Source organism: Nomascus leucogenys, chromosome 11 (genome assembly GCF_006542625.1).
Source record: "Nomascus leucogenys isolate Asia chromosome 11, Asia_NLE_v1, whole genome shotgun sequence".
Lineage (NCBI taxonomy): Eukaryota > Metazoa > Chordata > Mammalia > Primates > Hylobatidae > Nomascus > Nomascus leucogenys.
The window spans coordinates 34068045-34089757 of record NC_044391.1 but is presented as its reverse complement, the minus strand read 5'-3'; the positions used below and the strand labels follow the sequence as shown (position 1 = coordinate 34089757).

The following is a 21713-nucleotide window of genomic DNA, read 5'->3' as shown; positions in this document are numbered from 1 at the left end:
AAATGAGTTATGGGGCTAATTTAGTAACTGGGCTAAAATCTGGAATAACAATTTAGTCATGGGGCTAAAATCAAGCTATTGCAGGGCTACAGTCCTTTCTAGAGGCTCTAAGAATGAATCTATTCCTTGCTTTTTCTGGCTTCTAGAGGTTGCCCATATTCCTTTGCTGGGGACTCTCTTCCACCTTCTTTTTTTTAAATTTTATTTTTAAATTGATTAATAATAATTGTAGATATTCATGGGGTACATACAATGTATAGTGATCAAATTAGGGTAACTAGCATAACATCATCTCAAATATTTATCATTTCTTTGTGTTGGGAATGTTCAATATCCTCGTTCTAGCAATTTGCAACTATATAATATGTAATTGTTCCCTCTATCCTCAAAGCTAGCGATCGCTGGTTAGTCTTTCCCATGCTGCATCCCTCTGACTCTGTCTGGCTTTCTGTTTTACTTATAACGACCCTGGTGATTACACTAGGCCCACCCAGTAATCCCAGATAATCTCCCTAGTTTAAGATCTGCTGATGAACAATCATAACTCCATCTCCGACCTTAACTCTCCTTTGCTTTGTAACATATCACACTCGCAGGTCCTGAGGATTAGGACGTGAACACCTTGGGGGCATTATTCTGCCTACCGTAGCTGTTGAACAACAGCTGGAAACAATAATACAGGTAAAACCGTTTTAATGTCAAGCGACTATCATTGACATAGGGTGTGATTCTAATGGGAAGATTCTTTTGGAATCTTACGTCTGTTGATAGTTTTTTGTTGTTTTTGTTTGCTACCTCCTTTCCAGAATCTGAGAGAACTACTTTGAAATGAGAGTAGGAATATTTGAATTTCAAAATGAAAACACAGTTCATATCAAGAAAATGTCAAATTTCTATCCCAACTTGGGAGGGAGCTATAGCTATCCATTGAGCTAGCAAGACTTAACTTGTGTGAGTTTTGGGGGTAAAAATATCCCAACCTGCACAGCCTGTCCTCCGAGGGACCGATCCAACTGAACAGTCAGGAACGCAGATGTCGTCAGCTCATCTCGTGTGGCATTTGCTCCTTGCCTAGAGGAATGAAAGTGAAACGAATTAGCTTGCCTTTAAGTTTTAAGATTGTCGCATGTAGGCATTGCAAGCAAAGTTATTATGAAAGATCAAGAAGAAGCGAACTGTTTTAACATGATATGAGCTGTTAAGCTATTGTTTTTGTCAAGATATCTAACATTTAATTGTCCTATGTGTTGTCTAGGACTGAATATGGTAGGCATTTTTATCTCCATTTTAAAGAAATTGAGCTTTTGCTCCTAACATAATTTAGCTAAGTAATTGGGTTCACCTGATTTTAAGTTGGAGCTGCCTGTTTTTTAGAAAACACCTCTACAGTGAGAAATAATCCATCTGAGATGAAAATACGAGCCAAACTTATTAGGTTGAATGTTAGGGGCATTTTGTCTTTCTTGCCTTTTTTTTTTTTTTTTTTTTTTTTTGAGACGGAGTCTCGCACTGTCACCTGGGCTGGAGTGCAATGGTGCAGTCTTGGCTCACTGCAACCTCCACCTCCCGGCTTCAAGTGATTCTCCCGCCTCAGCCTCCCGAGTAGGTGGGATTACAGGCGCCTGCCACCACACCCGGCTAATTTTTTGTATTTTTAGTAGAGATGGGGGTGTCACTATGTTGGCCAGGCTGGTCTCAAACTCCTGACCTCATGATCTGCCCACCTCAGCCTCCCAAAGTGCTAGGATTACAGGCATGAGCCACCTTGCCCAGCCAGCATTTTGTCTTTCTATGAATATTTGGTGAGCATGAACCAAATGTCTGTAACCCAGAAAAATCAAGGAAATAATAATGAGAAGTAGACAATGGAGAGGCCCCATTTTGTCATCTTAGCAATTCCATAAGGAATTATTTATTATTATTATTATTATTTGAGACAGAGTCTCACTCATCACCCAGGCTGAAGGGCAGTGGCGTGAACTTGGCTCACTGCAACCTCTGCCTCCCAGGTTCAAGCAATTCTCCTGCCTCAGCCTCCTGAGTAGCTGGGATTACAGGTGCTGGTTTTTGTATTTTTAGTAGAGAGGGGGTTTCACCACGTTGGTCAGGCTGGTCTCAAACTCCTGACCTCAGGTAATCCACCCACCTCGGCCTCCCAAAGTGCTAGGATTAAAGGGGTGAGGCACTGCGCCCTGCCCACCATAAGGAGTTATTAATAAGGCTGTACAAGAGGCTAAACTTCCAGTACTCAGATAAGGGTCAATCAACATGTCCAGTTCATTTGTAGCCTCTCTTTCTAGGGTAGCTTGTGGCTGTTAACTCTGTGTCACCTTAACCTGTAAAGCAACTTGTGGGAGATCTGCTGTTTGATGAGCTTGTAGAGAAGACAATAAAAGAAAAAAAAACAAAGCCCCAAACATGGTAAAAGCACTCATTGAGCATTATTTATTTTTAGCCAGCTTTCCCATTTCTATGTGACTAGTGGTTAGCTTAGCAGCAGGAATACTAAACTTGGATTTAGACTTTGAAAGTCAACTATTAGATTGGTGCAAAAGTAATTGCTGTTTTTGATATTAAAAGTAATGGCAAAAGCTGCAATTACTTTTTTTTTTTGGAGACGGAGTTTCGCTCTTGTTGCCCAGGCTGGAGTGCAATGGCGCGATCTAGGCTCACCACAATCTCCGCCTCCCAGGTTCAAGTGATTCTCCTGCCTCAGCCTCCCGAGTAGCTGGGACTACAGGCATACACCACTATGCCCGGCTAATTTTGTATTTTTAGTAGGGACGGGATTTCTCCACATTGGTCAGGCTGGTCTCAAACTCCTGACCTCAGGTGATCCACCTGCCTAGGCCTCCCAAAGTGCTGGGATTACAGGCGTGAGCCACCACGCCTGGCCTACCCGCAATTACTTTTGCACCAATCCTAATACATCTTTTCTTCTAAAACTTTGACAGTAAACTGTTCCATACTCAGAACAGATTAAAATAACCTGCCACCTTGGGCAACACACACACACACACACACACACACACACAGACACACACACACACAACACACATACACCCCAAAGCACTGGGAATAGGGTGTGTATCTTATCACAGAATTTTCCATTGGACCAGCATAGGCAAATGGTTGATGTAAAAATGTTCTACAGAGGGGTGCAAAAAAAAAACATGCACACAAATGTTGATAAGAAAATAAAAAATGCTTTCCCTAATAAAGGAACTACTAAAAACGTAGTGTTTTAATGTCAATAGCCTACATTTCCCAAGAGCCTATAATGCTAGCCAACACATCTGTGTGCACTGGAAGCACAAGGTGAGGAGTTACACAGAGCTGCATGATGATGGGCCACCGCAGCGTCTGTTATCATGCATTATTTCTTTGTTACATCTGTGGTTTCCTGAGTTCTCACTTCCAGCTGTTGTTAAAAATGACTGCTTTCCATTTTGCTTTTATTCTGGAGGGAAGAAATCCAACCACTGAACAGACAATATTACCCAACTTTTGTCTTCATTTTTCTCCTTGTATTTTTTTGGAGTATTTCAACTAGCAAACCTGAAGAACATCACTAAGTTCTGCCTCATGACACCCTGAACAAATACTTCTCTATTCGTCTTAAACCTCTCTTCTGGATCCCAAGTACCATACTGCCATCCACACAGATTCAAGTATTCCACTACAATCAAGAAATAACACAGTCGCTCTTTGTTTCTAATTTTGAAATTGTATACTGAACAAGAAAAGCAATCTACTTTGACATATTTTTTCTTTATAAACCTGTGGTGGTTGTTGCTCATTAAAGATGAGTGCTGTGTAAAAATGGGAGTTACTACTTCAAGAGATTCATCATTGTCATCGGTTCAATTTTAATTACCTGTTATTTCAGATAAAACATCATTGCTGAATTTATTTTTGTCCTGTCATTTCAGAATACAGGTGGTTTCATAACTGATTTAATTCTAGTTTCTCACCTTTAACTCCGCCTCTTGGACTTAACCTGTTTATGTCCCTGTATTGAAATTATCACATAAACTGGAAAGTTGTTTAATTTGAAAGCCAGTCTTCAATGGAACTGCTTATTTTTTGAAAGCCTCTTCACTATCTTTATGGAAGCTTTTGAAGTTCCACAAATCATACAACACTAACAAACTTACATACTTCACATCCATGATTTCAAATGGCGAAGACTCACAAGAGGACTCTTAAGTATCTAACTTACATTCTTGATATCCCCCCAATATATACATTCTTATGAGGGAAATGTTGAACATTTCAAATTGGAAAGAAGAAAACTTTAGTTTTCTCCAGCCCCATTACAAAGACAGTAACTTTTACCAATGTGGTGCCTTCTCTTTCTCTTCTTTTTCCTTTTGCATTTTTTTACAGTGTGGGCCAAACCTGTCTTCTTAAGATTTTTAATCTCAGGAAATAAAACACTACCCATTTATGCTCAGACCAGAAACCCAGGGGTCATCCTCCACTTTGTCTTCTCCATTCCCCATTAACAGTATTTCTGGTGCCAATACCTTAACACCTTGCAAATTTGTTTCATTCTTTCCTTCCCTGTTGTCACTACACTAAATTCAGGCCACATCTTGCAGCTGGATTATTGCAACACATTCCCAGTGGTCTTCCTGCTGCTAGCCTTCCTCCACCAATCCATTCTGTACATGTCAATCAGAATAATTTACCTAAAATGAAAACCAGGCCAGGCGCAGTGGCTCATGCCTATAATCCCAGCACTTTGGGAGGCCGAGGCGGTTGGACCACTTGAGGTCAGGAGTTCAAGACCAGCCTGGCCAACATGGTAAAATACTCTCTCTACTAAAAATACAAAAAATTAGCAGAGCGTGTGGTGTGCGCCTCTAATCCCAGCTATTCGGGAGGCTGAGTCAGGAGAATAGCTTGAACCTGGGAAGCGGAGGTGGCAATGAGCCAAGGGTGGTACCACCGTACTCCAGCCTGGGCAACAGAGTGAGACTCTGTCTAAAATAAAATAAAATAAAATAAAATAAAATAAAATGAAAACCAATCATGTAACACCCCATACAAACTCTTTGAGTGACCCTCAATGTCTTAAAAATAAAGTTTGTCCTCTTCAGCATGGTTTATGAGGCTAGTTACAATTTGGCTCCTTCTAATTTCCCTCATTTTATCTTTTGCTCCTTAAATGTTCTCCAGCCGTACCCTATGATGAGTAGATTGGGGCACACTATTTTCCTGCATTTCTTGGAACAACTTCTCTATTTGCCTGCCTGTCTAGCTCCCACTTCAACGTCACTTTTTCCAGGAGCCTGTCTTAGTTCATTTTCTGTTGCTTATAACAGAATACCTGAAACAGGGTAATTTATAAGGAAAAGGAACTTATTTTTACAGTTATGGAGGGTGAGAAGTCCAAAGTCAAGAGATCACATCTGGTGAGGGTTTTCTTGCTGGCAAAGACTCTGCAGACTCCTGAGGCAGTGCAGGTCATCACACAGTGAGGGGGTTGAGTATGCTAGCTCAGGCTTCTTCCTCTTCTTATAAAGCCACTGGTCCCATTCTCATGATAACCCATTCATCCATTAATGAACTCATCCATTCATGAGAGCTATCACCTCTTAAAGGCCCCGTCTCCCAATACTTCCACGCTGAAAATTAAGTTTCAACATGAGTTCTAGAGGGTACAAATATTTAACCAATAGCCTAGGGGTATGGTGGAGGGTCTGTATATAATTATCCAAAGATCACTCAGCTTGATCTTACATAAAATCCTTTATATTGCACTAAAAATACCTGTTAATCATCTGTTTCTCATTACGTTTAAGCTCCTGAAGGCACGGGTTATAGTTTTCTTTCCACCATTGTATCTCCAGAAATTAGTAGAATGCTTGGCACATAACGTGCTCAATAAATACTTTCAAATGATACAAGAAATAGCTACTATTTAAAACTTAAATTTAGCATTTAAAATTTGTAACCTGATTTATTCTATTTTAGTATGTCCACATAGGCATTTATATGGGTTGCAAATTGTTAATTCCTCAAAACACTCTTTTGCATTACTTGCTTCGTCTTTTTTCGTTTAATCTAAGTACCACAATCAATTATGCTTTTCATATTCAAAAGAGAATTAAGAGGAAGACCATGAAATAAAATGCAAAAAAAAAGTTAACTGGAAATAATTAATTTATCCCTATAAATGCCATGATTTTGTTGCATAAACACTTTTCTGAATTAAAATTTTAGAAAACGAAATTGCAAAATAAGGACATACCTACCTGGTATAGATATACTCAGGCCTTGAAGAGACCAATAGATTAAGATTTAAAATGTTGCTTTACCAGTTACAACAGCTGTGACTTTGAGTTAAATTACTTAACCTGTCTAATCTCCCCTGCTCCACTCTTTTTGGAAAGAAATAAAAAATACAAGGAAACATCTGGCACTTTGCCAGTGAAAACATTCTGCTCACAGAATGGTTGTTATTAAGACGACATGTTAACCGCAGAGCTAAACAGCTAAATGCATTCATCTAGGGCAGCAAATGGAGCGACTGTGGTGTCAGAGATGATCCTGGGTGCGGTGGTTCACACCGATGTGGTGGTATAGATTAGAATCTCAGGACTCCCCCCAGCTGAGATTTTGATTTATTTGGTGTGGGTGAGAGCATTTGGATTTATGAGAAATTGTCCAGGTTATTCCAATATGCAGTCAGTGTTCTAAACCACTGCCTGAGGCAGTGCCTGTCAACCATTAAAGTGCATATGAATTACTTGAAGTCCTTGCTGAAATGCAGGTTCTGCCTTTGTGGGTCAAAGATGGGGCCTGAGAGTCTACATACCTAAGAAGCTCCCAGGTGATATTGATGCCTCCAAGTTCTCAGACCACTCTTTTGGTGTCATCCCATCTCCTGAACTTGACTGGGCTCAAGGTACGGGGCGGTGTAGATGACCAGACTATGGGGATGCATGTGACTCTGTCTTTGTGTGTGAGGTTCACCAAAAAGAAATGTCACCATATCAGCAAAGGACTGAATGCACCTATATTCTATACACCTATTATAGGTTGTTATCACTATGTAGGCAAAGGTAGGCGTCTGCCCTGCCTTTGTACCTTACGCCCACATTTCTCTGCTTGAAGATCTTTCTTAAGAATTGTTTTCTTTTTTCCAGCCATCTTAGCAATATTCTATTCTTACCTGATTTCACTTAATAAAAAGAGAATTTCACATTATATAATTTGTTGCAGAATCCCTATCCCTTGACATATCCTGGCATGGTGTATGCACATAAATTACTTGGTTTGGACATTGGATCATTTCCTCCTTGAGCAGGGCATTGGTAAATTTAAACTTCAATTAACTCAAATCATCACGCAAAACCATGTAAGATGAAAACACAGTTGCATATTTTTTCCATTATTGTTGTGAATTTAATGGAAACAAGAATAAGAATTGCATCAAGTTGAGGTATCAGTGGAATCACAAATTGTATCTCCTACAGGTTTTGCCATATTGCAACTTTGCAGTTCCAATTAGGATGGACCTCTGTGAATTTTAACCATAAGAAGCCATGGTACCTGACACTTGCTGTTGCAGTGGTAACCTGCATACAAGATGAGATATTCAACTACATATCCACTAGGAGAACATCACTGGTTTAGGATATCAAAAGTTTTTTCCTAGACTAGATAGCATGATCTTTATATAACTCCTGCTCCCTGTGGATGGCAGCTGCAAAACATAGTCAAAATCATGTAAAAAGAAAATACTATATGCACACTATACAAATCTCACTGGGGTGATTATAGGATTATTCTACCCCATAATGCATAGAATTTAATACTTTGGAGCAAAATCTGGCTCCTGTGGAACCCGAGATCTTTGCCCGATACAAACTCACCACGTGTAGATAATCTGTCCTCTGGGATAGGTGTAGAGTATGATGTAGCAGTCACCACCATAGAATTCACCATATGAGTTTTGGTCAACTTGGATCCTACCATTGTCTTCTACACGCCAAATCTGGAAGGAATGGAATATATACAACAAATTACAATTTTCTTGATCTAATAATATTTCTCATAAGCTTTAAATAATTTTTGGTTCAAATCTATTATTAAACAACTTTTAAATTATTTTTAACTAGTTTATAAATCAAGCAAATGAAAGAAATTGTTATCAATTTGCCAATTTAATGAAATTTTAACTACTTTTATGTGTCTTTTGCTACCTCTACAGTATTAAACTCTGTTCTGAGCCTGTTGATTAATAAATACCTATTGTTTCATCTACTAGTGGAAATAACATGACACTCCAGTGGAATAAAAAATTGCAAGATTCCGCTCAGAAATATATATCTATTTTACAGTAATTTTTTTCTTCAATTATGAAATAACATATATATATATTTTTCCCTGTGCTTTAAGATAGGAGACTATTATTTTCCCAGGCAAGACTTGATAGACTGTGACCAAATACTAAAAATGCTACAACATACTGAATGTTTGAGTCCCTCCACGATTTATGTTGAAATCCTAACCTCTAGTGTGATAGTATTAGGAGGTGGGACCTTTGGGAGGTAATTAGGTCATGAAGCTGGAGCCTTCCTGAGTGAAATTAGTGCCCTTATAATCAGAAAGCTCCCTAGCTCCTTTTCCACCATGTGAGGATGCAGCAAAAATTCTATGAACCTGGGAGTGGATCCTCCACCAAATACTGAGCCCATCAAAACCTGGAGCTTAGACTCCCCGGCCTCCAGAATGGTGAGAAATAAATGTTTCTGCTTAAACCCCCAAACTACGGTATTTTTGTTATAGTAGCCTGAACAGACTAAGACCATGCCAATAATACGACTTCTGTTTTTAAAAGATGCCATCCAGGTATAAGACTGAAATGTGATGATGGGATAAAAGCAGGCAGAACCACTTTCATTCTACCTCCTCGTCTTCAGCACAGATTAGAGACCCTCCAAGTTGGAGAGATGGGAATTGTAGATGAAACAGGAGAGTAACAAATGAAGGAGAGGCTGCCAGGCCCTGTGTGTGTACATGCAAACACACACACACACACACACACACACACACTTGCCTAAGTTCTCGGTTGGGAAGGGAAGACTCTTTGCTTTGAAATCTGAAGATGAGCAAGTGGACAGGAGCAGTGCAGTGCTTCTAGAGAGAGGCCACCCCATACTATCCTAGTGAGCAGAAGCCTTAGATCCTAGAGAGAGCACAAGATCCTAGAGAGAGTCCCCAGATTTCAGCAGCCCTAGGATGGCACAGGAGAAGGCTGCAGCCGGGACACAGCTGGTGCTGGGGACCAAGTTTGCCAGCAGGGCTGAGCTCCAGCAGGAATGTCTGAGCAGGAGACAGACGCAGACCCAGAAGTCGATACCCCTCTGACAACAGCCATGAAGGACATTTGTGACCTTCTCCCTTGGCACTCCCCACTCTCCAACACCCATGCTGCTTCATGTCTTTGAAAAGAGGAAAAATTATTGCATTAATTTCTTGACTGTATACTTTGGTCCAAGAATTGTGGTAAACCCTAGGAATATAAAGATGAAATATTTAATTCCTGTCCTCAAGGAATTGATGAGAGGTCTAGGAGAAATCTGGCAGTAAATGAACAATTCTGTGGTAGGTATATGATAAATTCTGTGAAAAATATCGCTAGAGGTTGAGCACAGAGAAAGGCCACTTCAGCGCTGAGGGAAGCCTTCTCAGAAAAGGTATGGCTTGTGATTTAACTGAGTTGCCAATGAGGCGTAGGAACATTAGCTAGATGGCAGAGGGGAAGTCAGTCCTCAAGGCAGTGGAAGAGTGAAGCCAAGAGGAGGGAAAGGGTCAAGGGTCCAGCTGAAGATGGATGCTCTCAGGAAGGCTGTGGAGAGCCATTAAATATGTATAAATATGTGTACATATACATTTATAAATACATATGTATATATACACAGAGATATACGTGTATATATACACATTTATATGTGTGTGTGTGTGTGTGTGTATACACATTTCTCACTCTGTCACCCAGGCTGGAGTGCAGTGGTATGATCTTGGCTCACTGCAGCCTCCACCTCGCAGGCTCAAGTGATTCTCGTGCCTCAGCCTACCAAGTGGCTGGGGCTACGGGTGAGCTCCACCACGCCTGGCTAATTTTTGTATTTTTAGTAGAGGTGGGGTTTCACCATGTCGGCCAGGCTGATCTCGAACTCCTGTCCTCAAGTGATCTCCCCCGCCCTCCCCCCACACACACTGGCATTAATGGGCTTGACGAAAACAAAAACAGGTAAATACCTCCACTTTGCCAGAACCATCATCCACCATATTGTGCTGGGCTGCCATCCGCGGAGAACGGTGTAATTCTGAGACATCAAAGGGAATTTGTTTTATTTGAGCCACTTGCTCTGTGACATATACTTTCCCGAAGCCATCACTCTGATCTTTATCTCTCCAGTCCTTAAAGAACTGTTTGAAGACTGGTGTTTCACCTCCTTCTGGAAGAACTTGAATCTGAAATTTAAAATTATAATAATAATAAACAGGAAAAGAAATTGAGGGAAAATATGAATCTGGCGGTGGAGACAGAACTAAAGAAATGAAAAATTATCCTGGTTCAGCTATCAAGCTCATGTAATTCAAAATTGCTTTTTCTCACAACTAAAGTAATTGCCACTGAATCTGAATATTTGAGAGAAGAATCAAGTTCTTTAATATGTTACCTCTGCAGTAAAATAAGTTTGTCTTTCTACATAAGGTTCACAAGAGATCTGTGAGCTGGAAGAAATTATCTTATTGTGTTCCTTGTGCGGGGACATAAAAATGAGGAGAGTAGATGAGGCTGAGAGATTCGGAAAGGAAAGGAGTAATTAGCCAGGGTCTAAATTGATTTTGATGAAGACAAATATCATCTGGGTTTCAGGCCAAGTCTGCACAACTTGCTCTAAGGAATAATAACTCATAAGTGCTCTTAGCTAAATCTACTGTGGTTTACTACCTTGAATTAAAGGCTGTTGAGGAAGTGAATGGGCAGCTTTATGGAAAGTCTGATGTGCAGTTTCTAAAAAATTCTAACCCCCCCCACACAGGTAAAGAAGAGGGACATATGACACCAGATTGCAGCAGACAGGCAGGTGGAGAATCACTTCACATGCAGATGTTACTTTAACCCCAACTTTTTCATGAGTTTCATGGACATGTCATGAGCTCCCATGTTTTCTATTTTTTTCTACCCGGTTCATTTTCACACATACTTGGGTATTCTTGGAATAATTCATTTGCTGTAGAAATTCTTCAGCTGTCTTCATTGCAGCCTTCCTCTCCTGGGGATTAGCATCTTTACCTAAAATACAAGGTAAATTAAAGAGAAAGAATTTCAGAGAAGGAAGACATTCTATGATTAAGAAATACTTGTGTACCATAATAAACACAATTATAATTCAAGTTAAATACATCAGTGAAAGAATAGCAAAAATTTCCTGGTACATTAAGTATATTTAACAATACAGGAAAAAGCGTTATTTGTAAAACAATTCTTTTTACATTGTCCAAATGCTTTTTTTTTTAACTCCATAATCCCTGGTACATGATGTTGGTAGGAGGAAAATGGCTGCATTTTATCTGAGACATTTATAGATTAAGTCTTAATTAAAAGGTGGGCCTTTTTAAAAAAATAAAAACATATTTTATTTACCCTTGTAGAGGAAATATCTATAAATCTGAAATACAGCATCGTCAATGGAATTTTTTACCTTTCCATACAAAAATTTGTTTTGCAGCCCCGTGGTCCAAAATAAAGCATTCTTCAGAAAGCAGCATTGCCATCGAGAAGGGGTTTTCTTCTGCCACCACAGTCACTCTCATGGAGCCACTTGCATCTGAAACCTAACATAAAAACCATGACCTCTGTGTTTTCATTTGGGGATGATAAGGATGTTCTACAATTAGATTTTGGTAATGGCTGTACAACTCGAGAAATGTAATAAAATAGAAAGCATTGAATTGTACACTATAAATGCATGAATTTTATGGTGTATAAATTATATCTCAATAAAACTGTTTCAAAGAAAATGAAAAGAATCCACAAGACTAATTATACTCCAATTTTTTAAAAAGTCCTTTGGGGTAAAGGAACTACAAATAAAAAGTTAACTTTTGACACTGTGCCTAAAATATCAGAAAAGAATAGTGATAATAATAATGGCTGAGGTCTATTCAGATGCTCTTATGTACTAAGTATCACGTAATTAACTTTACATGATTATTTCTTGTACATTTTAGAGCAATCTTTTCACGTAGGTAATAATCTTACAAACATTACATACACACAAGAAGATGAAGTTTCAACATTCATTCAGTCAACATTTACTATCTACCATATACCAGTCACTTTGCTAAGGAAGGTATTGATACAGTTTATGCATAAAGATTTTTTTCAACATAGGTCCTGCAATTTAAGTACACTTTGTATAAATTATCAAAGTAAATTTCTTCTGTCACATTTAGAAATGACTACAGACTACTAAAACAAATTTTTAAGTGGTCTTACAAAATTGAAAGTGATATTCATGTGCAGGTTAGGATTTACTGGTTTTCAATGGCCAACTTGTATGCTACAGTTTAGTTACCAATTATACAGATTCCAGAGCCCTCCCTAGATCAGTGGTGGAGTTTTGCAGGACCAGGGAGGAGTTTGAATTCTGTAGTTTTAGAAAATGCTCCAGGTGATTTTGCTTGCTAGCCTTGTTAAGAAACCTGAATTATTTTCAAAGGAACTTTATATTTTATATCCATGTAATACAGCATAGCTCCACTAGAGGAAGCTATGACTCAGGATGAATATTTTCCCATTTAAAAATACTTCTTTAGTTCATAATACTGTCCAAGAGGGAGAACAGTTTTGGCTGATAATGTGAAATAAAAGATATCTGTTGAGCTGTTGAAAATGAGTTTTAGAAACAGTAATTTTTAAAAGCAGTCACAAAATATTTAGATAACGCTTTCTGTATGGCTCATATTAAAATTACCAGTATTTAGCACAAATGGTAACCATATTTCCTTTTGCATCTAAGAAGAAAAAAAATCCACTTATTCATTATGAAAATGAAGTTACACTGAACAAGTTATTAATTTGGTCTTCATGTAAAATCACAGAGTTTCGGAGCCAAAAATCCCTTAAACAGCAGCAAATATAGTTTCTTTCTGTTACAGATGAGAAAACTACTAAATTCCGCATGGAGATTTACAATCTGCTCCAAATCACTTGCTTAGAAAGTTGCAAGGGGAGGGAACACTGGAAGAATACCACTGTAGCAATAATCTTAACTGGAGTGTCTTGCAGTTTTTGTTACCCTCAACAGAAAAAACAAACAAACAAAAAATAAAAAAATGATAGAGTTGGAAGGAACCTACTTTTTTGTGTGTGTGTGGATAAGAATACTTAGACCCAGAGTGGTTATGTCCTGTGCAAAGTCATGCTGCTAATCATGTGCTATAGAGCTGATATGGAAGTAGGTATGTTAATGCCTAGAACAGAACTGTTTTTACCCTGTTTCCCTCCAGCTGTTTCATTTGGTAGCTCAGCCCTCCTGCAACAAAGAACTCCTTCATTATGGTTAAAGACAATGTTTTAAATAGGGTGAAGACTTTACATTCTTATCAAGAATTTATAAGAAAAAGCTGATAAAATATTTTTACTCCATAAAGGAAATATTGTATTGAGTACTATATATCAAAAGATTGTTGCAAATTAGTACAGCAACAATATATACTTCTATGTAAGTCACAGCGATAAGTTCACATACTTGTTGTTTTTCATAAAAATAACAAAAAGTATTAAAACTTAATTTAAAAAATATACAAGAGCAAAGAACTGATTCTATCTACACATTGCTCTTGGAGAGCAATGAGGAGAGTTCTCAACTGCAGCAAAGGGAATCCCTCCCAATACAGGCCTCTCTAGCTACATCCAGTCCTGTAGAAACAATAAATTTGGTTACAGTGAACTCACCATGTATAGTTTAGCCATTTTCCTGTTACTTATGTCTGCTATAATGTCATCATCATCGCCTCCATCTAGAAGCTCTGGCTTTTCCCCTAAGACCTGGAAAAAAGTGAACAGTGGATGCAAAGATAAAGATCTCCCATTAAAGGATGCAGAGTTACAAAAACACACTTATAAAGACATGGATTATAAAATATTTGCAATTAAAATGACCAGGTTCAAACACTTCTCATTAATGCATACAAGGTAGTCCTTTTCACATAGTTCAAATCAATCAATTGCATTAAGTAAACAAGCACTGAGGTTGCTTGTTTGAAACCTCAAACAATGAATTTCAAGAAGGGAAAATCCCTAATTTGGAAGCCTAGGTGTCCATATTACTGAAAGCTAGAAGGAATTAATTAAAATTTGAGCTCTATGTTCAGCTCTGCAGCAGAATTTCTTCTATGACCTCTGCTTCTAGAAATAATCTCTAAGTTTTATGAGTTTATTATAACAAAGATTTGAATCAAAATTACTATTTGGAGGTAAAATACTATTATAATTATTGACATATAGGATAAAGTGCAAGCTCTTGATCACCCAAATCATGCTTTGTTTTCTGCTGTATCCTTGGCACTTGGAACAGTTCTTGGGACATAGTATATGCTCAGTAAGTATTTGTCAAAATAATGAATAAATGAATTTATCTATTCTGTGCACATGTGATGCAATCCAAAAGTCCAAAAAAGTGTTTGGTAGAAAATACATTTGAATCTGCTTTGAATTTCTTTATATTAAAATAAAAAATATGTCTATGAGTACCTTAATTAATTTATTAATTAACACAAACAGCATGGAATGTCAAGGACAGGAATCAAATATAAACTTCTTCTAAATAATTTAATTTTTATAATATAGATATAAATTCAAGTTTAGAAAATGCAAAGGTATTCATTTAGATACAACAAATATTTAACACACAATAAGTTCCTTACATAATGTGTTTTATATTCACTATTCCTTACAATATATTGCATAAAAATGTGTACTGCAAAATACCAGAAAACAATAAAAATGTACGTTAATCCTTGCATGAGTATAAGTACACTCTCAAATTTAGAGATGCATCAGAGAACTTATGTCCTCTGGGAACATACCTATCTTTTTATTTGTACTGTGATCAATAAAATGTTTTAGATACTGTACATGCTAAATGATTGTAATGCAGTTTTTCTTTTTTTGCTAAAAATAGAATCAAGCAAAAAAAAAAAAAAACGAAAACACTTGTGACCAAAAGCTTTTTTAAAAAGACACTTTTGCTAGAAGCATGTATAGCTTGTAAGAGCCATCAAAGATCTCCTCACACATACTTTTCTAATTCTACTCCAACTAAGACCGTAGTTTGGAATAAACAGTTTGTGTTAAGGGCATATCTAATACTAGGAAACCTCCCAGCGGGCAGACTTAGTCTGGGATTTGAGGCACACTGTAACTTTTAATTTTCAGACCACAATTCCCATATTAGCCAGGCATCTTAATTAGCTTCTCAAAGGACTGCAGCATAGTTGGGAATTGAACCCAAGGGATTTAGCAAAAACAGGCTTAACTCCAGAGGTAGAGAGATGCCATATATTGTCAGGTATCATCTCCAAGGATCACTTTAAAATTGAGTTCAACTAAGCATTTATCAAATATTTGAGGTCACTGGGGTATATAAATGAGTTTCTAACCACGTTGTCCAAAACTTAAGGATGTTACATCTGGCGTAGAAAGAGCAAAATAACTAAATATGTTCACTTTATCAACTAGGCCATACATTTTGATCTTTGACATAAACTGTAAATACAGCTTGGAAGATCATGCCTGAATGTAAAACATTTTCATTTTGGATTGCCCACACGATTGGCAGTTAGCTCATGCCATCCTTTGTATGTGAAATATGTTTTGACAATTTAACGGGGTATGAACACAGAGAAGCCTCATTTGAGGGTGTTACATAAAAATTTCATCAATTCTTCTAGCCAAGATATATCTTGCAAGTTTGGAGCTCCTCTTTCTTTCAATTATTTTCTGTAAGTTTCTGTTTAAAAGTATTGCCATCATCTAAATACTCCAAACTGAACTTATTTTCTACAAAATTAGCCACTCTCAATTCTCCATTTGTGTCAATGTATCTCTATTCTCTCCTCTTTATATGGACTTAAAATTATGTGGTCAGTTTTAAATACTTCCTCTCCTCCAATGTGTATCTCCTACCCACTTAGTCGTTATTATTATTTTTAATAATGGTTAGTCACTGATTCCTGTCTATTGCTGGACACTGGCTGCAAGGCCCCTTATTTCACATTACTCCTATGTTGTAGGAATATGACTCTAGATCAAGGAAATCCTGTCATTTGCAACAACATGGATGAAACTATTGTATATTATGCTAAGTGAAATAAGCCAGACACAGAAAGATAAATAATGCATGATCTCATTAATATGTGGAATCCAAAATATCCAGTTCATAGAAATAGAGTGGTAGAATGGTGATTGCCAGGGGCTGAAAAATACAGGAAATGGAGAAATGTTGGTGAAAGAATTCAAACTTTCAGGTATAAGATAAATAAGTTCTGGAGACAAAGTATAGTATGATGGTTATAGTTACTAATAATGTAGTTTATACTTGAAATTTGCTAAGAGAGAAGATATTAAAAATTTTCATCACACACACAATGTGAGGTGACAGATGTTAATTATCTTGATTGTGGTAATCATTTCACAACTTATACATCTATCGAAATACCACATTTTGTATATGACATTTTGTATATGACAAAGTTTATATATATATATATCTATCAATGATAGATATCCCTTTATAAAGCTGGAAAACATTTCAAATTTCTTTTAAAATTTTTAAAAACTAAAAATTAAAAAAGATTTATATTTTACATCTGCTGCAGTGGTTCCTGAACTTCAATGTAGTCAAGCAACACCTGTGTGACTTTGTAAATACAGATTCTCAGCTGCCAGCCATTGAGTCAATAAACAGGTCTATGGTGAGGCCCAGGAATCTGCAATCTAGATTATTCTGAATTGGGTGCTCCCACTGACCCAAAACTTCTGTCTGAATCCCAAGTCCCCTTCAGATGCTGAATGTCATCTACCCTGCCTTATTTTTCAGCATTCCCTACCTTGTGCCCGCCTCTAATCAGGCTGACATACTCGGTGTTCCCTACGGAAGCCAAGCCCATTCTTTCCCCCTAGCTAACTAGGAGATTAATAATCACCCAGCTTCAGAGTTTCTAGGTTCTCATGACCTGTTTCAAGACCACCCTTGGTGTTTGTTTATTTCTTTCCCTACTATGATCCAAGGTGAACTTTTCTTTTTAAAACTTAAGCAGGCCTATGTGGAAATTTGTATTTTCAGATAAAAGGATCAGGCAGCCAAGAAACAATTGCTATACTCTTTTACTCTCTTAATCCTTAGTTTTTCACAGCATGTACACCTGTTTTTATTTATTCATTTTTTTTTTACCTTCTAGTCAACTTTACCTATTTTGGATAAAAACTTCCAACATTTACACTGGCTTGTTCTCAAGATGTGGTTTCCCTTCTTTATACAAAAAAGTCAAGATGTTTGGCCACTTTAGAATAAATATTTGTAATGCGTCATAAGAAAACAATAATGATGCATGACCTGGAAGAAGCACAATATATAACTCAAAGCTACACATCACTGTGGATGAACATGTGCCAAGTTGGTGCCAAGTCCTAAAGGCATTTATCATTGAGGGTCTTATGTGCTCCCAGCAGAACTCTGAGAGAGAGGCAGAACCTGTGTCATGATTACTTTAACTTCATAGATTAAGAAAATGAGACGGAAGGAAGTTAGGAGTTTTGCCTTAGATCCGTGTCTCATAAATATTAAAGCAAATACGTAAACCCCAGGCCTTCTAACCTCTACTTCAAAGCTCTTTATATAGAAAATGAGGCATTTCATTCTTCTCACCTTAATCATTTTAGGGTAGATGACTCTGCTTTTATTTTCACTAAAAACAGAATCAGCTCACAGGTTCCAGGAATGAACATTTTAATTATTCAGTAAATTCTGTATCTTACTTCCTTTCCTTAACTGAGAAACAATCAGTAGAGTGTAACATATGGAGCACAGAAATAAATTGTAAGAGTGAAGCTAATCCTTGTTGTTATGGTATATTTACTTGCTGCAAGGCATTTTATGCCTTAGGTAAGACAAATATTTGATAATAGGGAAGATCCACAGAGATATAAAATGACCGGTGATTCCGAGAAAGCTGTGGTCTTATTTAGCCAGCTCCACCCACTCTAGATATAAGATTCCAATATTTACTCTGCTGCTCTCTCTCAGTGATGGCCTCAAAAATACCTTTATCCCTTTATTCATAAATAAAATAGAGGGTGATTTCATATATTAAAGAATGGATAAAGGTGTTTTAGAGGAGGGAAAGCATGTGAGGTATTTTAGAGGTAGGAAAGCATATTTAGATAAAAAGACAAAGTGAACTGGGCCTCTGTAAGAGGTTTAGCTATAGCGCAGTGCTGTCCTGTAGAAATTTCTGCAATGATGAAATATTCCACATCTTTGCTGTCCAACACAGTTCTCACTAGCCATTTGTAGCTAATGAGTACCTGAAATGTGGCTAGTGTGACTGAGAAACTGAACTTTACATTTTATTTAATTTTAAGGAATTTAAATGTAAACTTAAATAGTCACTCATGTCTTGAGGATGCCAGACGGAGAGTGCAACCCTAGAGGCCTCAGGGAATGCTGTGGCAGTGGGGAACTTATATCATGAGGCAGGACTGGGCTTCAGCATTCCTGGAATATCAGCATATTAGAGGTAGATGTTGAAGGGTCAAACTCATAAGAAAGTTACCCCAAAAGTTACTATAATACGGAAAGTTACCTTACAAGTTACTATAACACAGAAAGCAAAATCACAAGTCATTAAAAGCCATAAGCCAGAATGCCAACTGATTAAACAAGAGCAGTTGTTTTCACTGGCTGCATATTAGAACCATGTGGGCTGATATAAAAAAGAATGCCAATGTCTGAATCCAATCTCTAGAAATTCAGATTTATTTATTCTGATTGGAGCCCATGCATTGTATATTTGAAAAGTCTTCTGGGCCTGGTTTGTTGATGTGATTCAAGTGCTCTGTGGCATCAGCTTTGCTAGCCTGGTTTATCTACCTCAACCATTGGGATAGGTCTGCCAAGCATTTCTGAGGTTCACATTAGCTTGTTAGAACACATCTCCCCTGGACAAATTATTAGGGCCTGGTGGTCTGGGAGCTGCTCTGGGGCAAATCTCAGGTATTAAGATTTCAGGTCATTTGCCTTTTCTGGACGTCACCAAACCTTTTTCCCTAAGACTTCAAACCCACTTCGGACATTTCTGTCTGATCAGTGCTTGGATGAACGCTTCCAAAACTTGCCTTTGGGGTTCCTAATTTCTATGCATTCTTCCATTGTCTTTTTGACACCTCCCTTCATTTGGCAGGATCAGGCAGGCTAAGCTGGGTGGAGCCACTACTAAGAGCCTCTGTAATCTTGTTTCCACATTTAAAATGGTATAATAAATAATACGGTTCAATTATCATGTGATTATTACTATGACTAGCATATGGTGAAAATTCAACAAATGATAGATCCTGTACCCTTTCTTCACCTTTATATAGGCAGAGTCAAATCTTTCCCTGGTCAAAGCATTACTCTTTCTGTCTTATACGACCCTGCATATTACTGGACTAATCCTTTGCATAATGATTTTACCACTGGACTTCTTGCCACACACCTCCTCATGGACTTACACTTTATTATTTGTTCATGTACTGATCTAATGATTTTATAAAGCAGTCTATATGTCTTGGTAATGTACCTTTGTCAAAATCTTGTATCTTAGACTTAAACTACAAATTGAATATAGATCTGTATGTCCCTCTCCAGGCAAAACCTAGAGAAAAGTCTTTTATGCAATCAGCAGAAGTGCAGGTGACAATGCTGAGAAAAGGGAATACGATACAGTAATCTCTTCCTTTCATTGAAGTCCACCACTGTGGTGTCTATGATGTCGTTAGTCCTTGATTATAAAACGAATTCTCTGATCCTCCTCTGTGTTTCCATCATATTTTCCCATATAGTCTCGTACATATGACCTTATTTTGGTGAGGCAAGATATATCTGTTGTGTAAGGTTTATTTCTTGAGTGTCTATAATACTCTGGCTCTGTGGGAAAGAGCGGAGTCTACAATGGTTAACAGGTTAGGTTTGATCCCTGCTTTAGGTGAACTAACTTTCAGTGCAGTGTTTTAGCTGTTTGGAGTTGCTATAACAGAATACCACAAATTAGGTAATCTATAAAGAAAATAAATGTATTTCTCACATTATGAAGTCCAATATCAAGGTAGCAGAATCCAGTGAGGCCTCCTTGCTACCTCATCTCATGGTATAAGGAAGAAAGGCAAGAGAACGTGGAGAGCAAGAGAGCAAGAAGGGGCCAAACGCACTTTTATATAATAATAAACCCACTCTCGAGAAATAACCCACTTCTGCAATAATAATGTCAAACTATTCATGAGGGCTCTCGTCATCTCTTATTAGGTCCCATTTCCCAAAACTGCTGGGTTCATAAAGACCATCCTCCTCCTCCTCTCACGGCTGGGGCTTCACTACAATGTCTCTGGTAACATTATTAGTCTCAGTAACTTCTTGCTTATTTTCACTGACTTTGGAAAACATTACCCTCTGGTACTCTAAGTTGGATAAAAAACTGGCCGGGCGCAGTGGCTCACGCTTGTAATCCCAGCACTTTGGGAGGCCGAGGCGGGCGGATCACGAGGTCAGGAGATAGAGACCATGGTGAAACCCCGTCTCTACTAAAAATACAAAAAAATTAGCCGGGCGTGGTGGCGGGCGCCTGTAGTCCCAGCTACTCGGAGAGGCTGAGGCAGGATAATATCGTGAACCCAGGAGGCGGAGCTTGCAGTGAGCCGAGATTGTGCCACTGCACTCCAGCCTGGGCGACAGAGCGATACTCCGTCTCAAAAAAAAGAAAAAAAAAAAAAAAACTAAGTTGGATAAGGGGAGAAATGGAGAAGAAAATAGGGCACCCCTATAATGAGAACATGAGCTAAACCTCCAGGAGTATTTTTTCACTGCCCTGTATCACCATATACATATACACACATTTATATGAACTTGTTTAATTTTATCTCATCTTATCCTTTGAGGAGAAGGTACATAAACCTGATTTATATATAACTTTTAATTCAATTTGGCCAAGTTTTGTTTCAATGGCAAGGGAGTTGGGAAAACTTTTTTATCTACATAATCCAGAAAATTTCCAAGCATGAAATTTTAATTGAGCAAACTCTAAAATGGCTTTTCAAGTACTCCGAGGCACTTAAAAATATTTGCATACCTTCTATGTTATATATTAAGAAAATGTGTATTCTTTCCAAAAAAAAAATGTGTATCCCAATTACCCTGAACCTAATGCCTCTGTAATTTGGATGAAGGGCTGAATGCTAATGGTAAGAGATAAAAAGCAAAGGGGTAAGCCAGTTGAATTAGTCAATTTTCACACTGCTATAAAGAAATACCTGATACTGGGTAATTAATGAAGAAAAAAGGTTTAATTGACTCACCGTTCTGCATGGCTGGGGATGCCTCAAGAAACTTACAGTCATGGTGGAAGGTGAAGGGGAAGCAAGGCAC

At 37.9% G+C, this 21713-nt stretch overlaps 1 protein-coding gene across 1 annotated transcript in view; it reads right to left on the bottom strand.

The window, feature by feature from the left end:
- Positions 1–21713, bottom strand: part of SCIN (scinderin) — an 82134-nt gene that overhangs the window by 16411 nt on the left and 44010 nt on the right. The window contains exons 5-10 of the mRNA XM_003252571.4: positions 13991–14083; positions 11733–11865; positions 11235–11323; positions 10279–10494; positions 7887–8008; positions 981–1071 (exon numbers count right to left, since the gene is read on the bottom strand). Of these exons, the coding sequence (XP_003252619.1) occupies positions 981–1071; positions 7887–8008; positions 10279–10494; positions 11235–11323; positions 11733–11865; positions 13991–14083 (744 nt within the window). The remainder of the gene's footprint in view (positions 1–980; positions 1072–7886; positions 8009–10278; positions 10495–11234; positions 11324–11732; positions 11866–13990; positions 14084–21713) is intronic.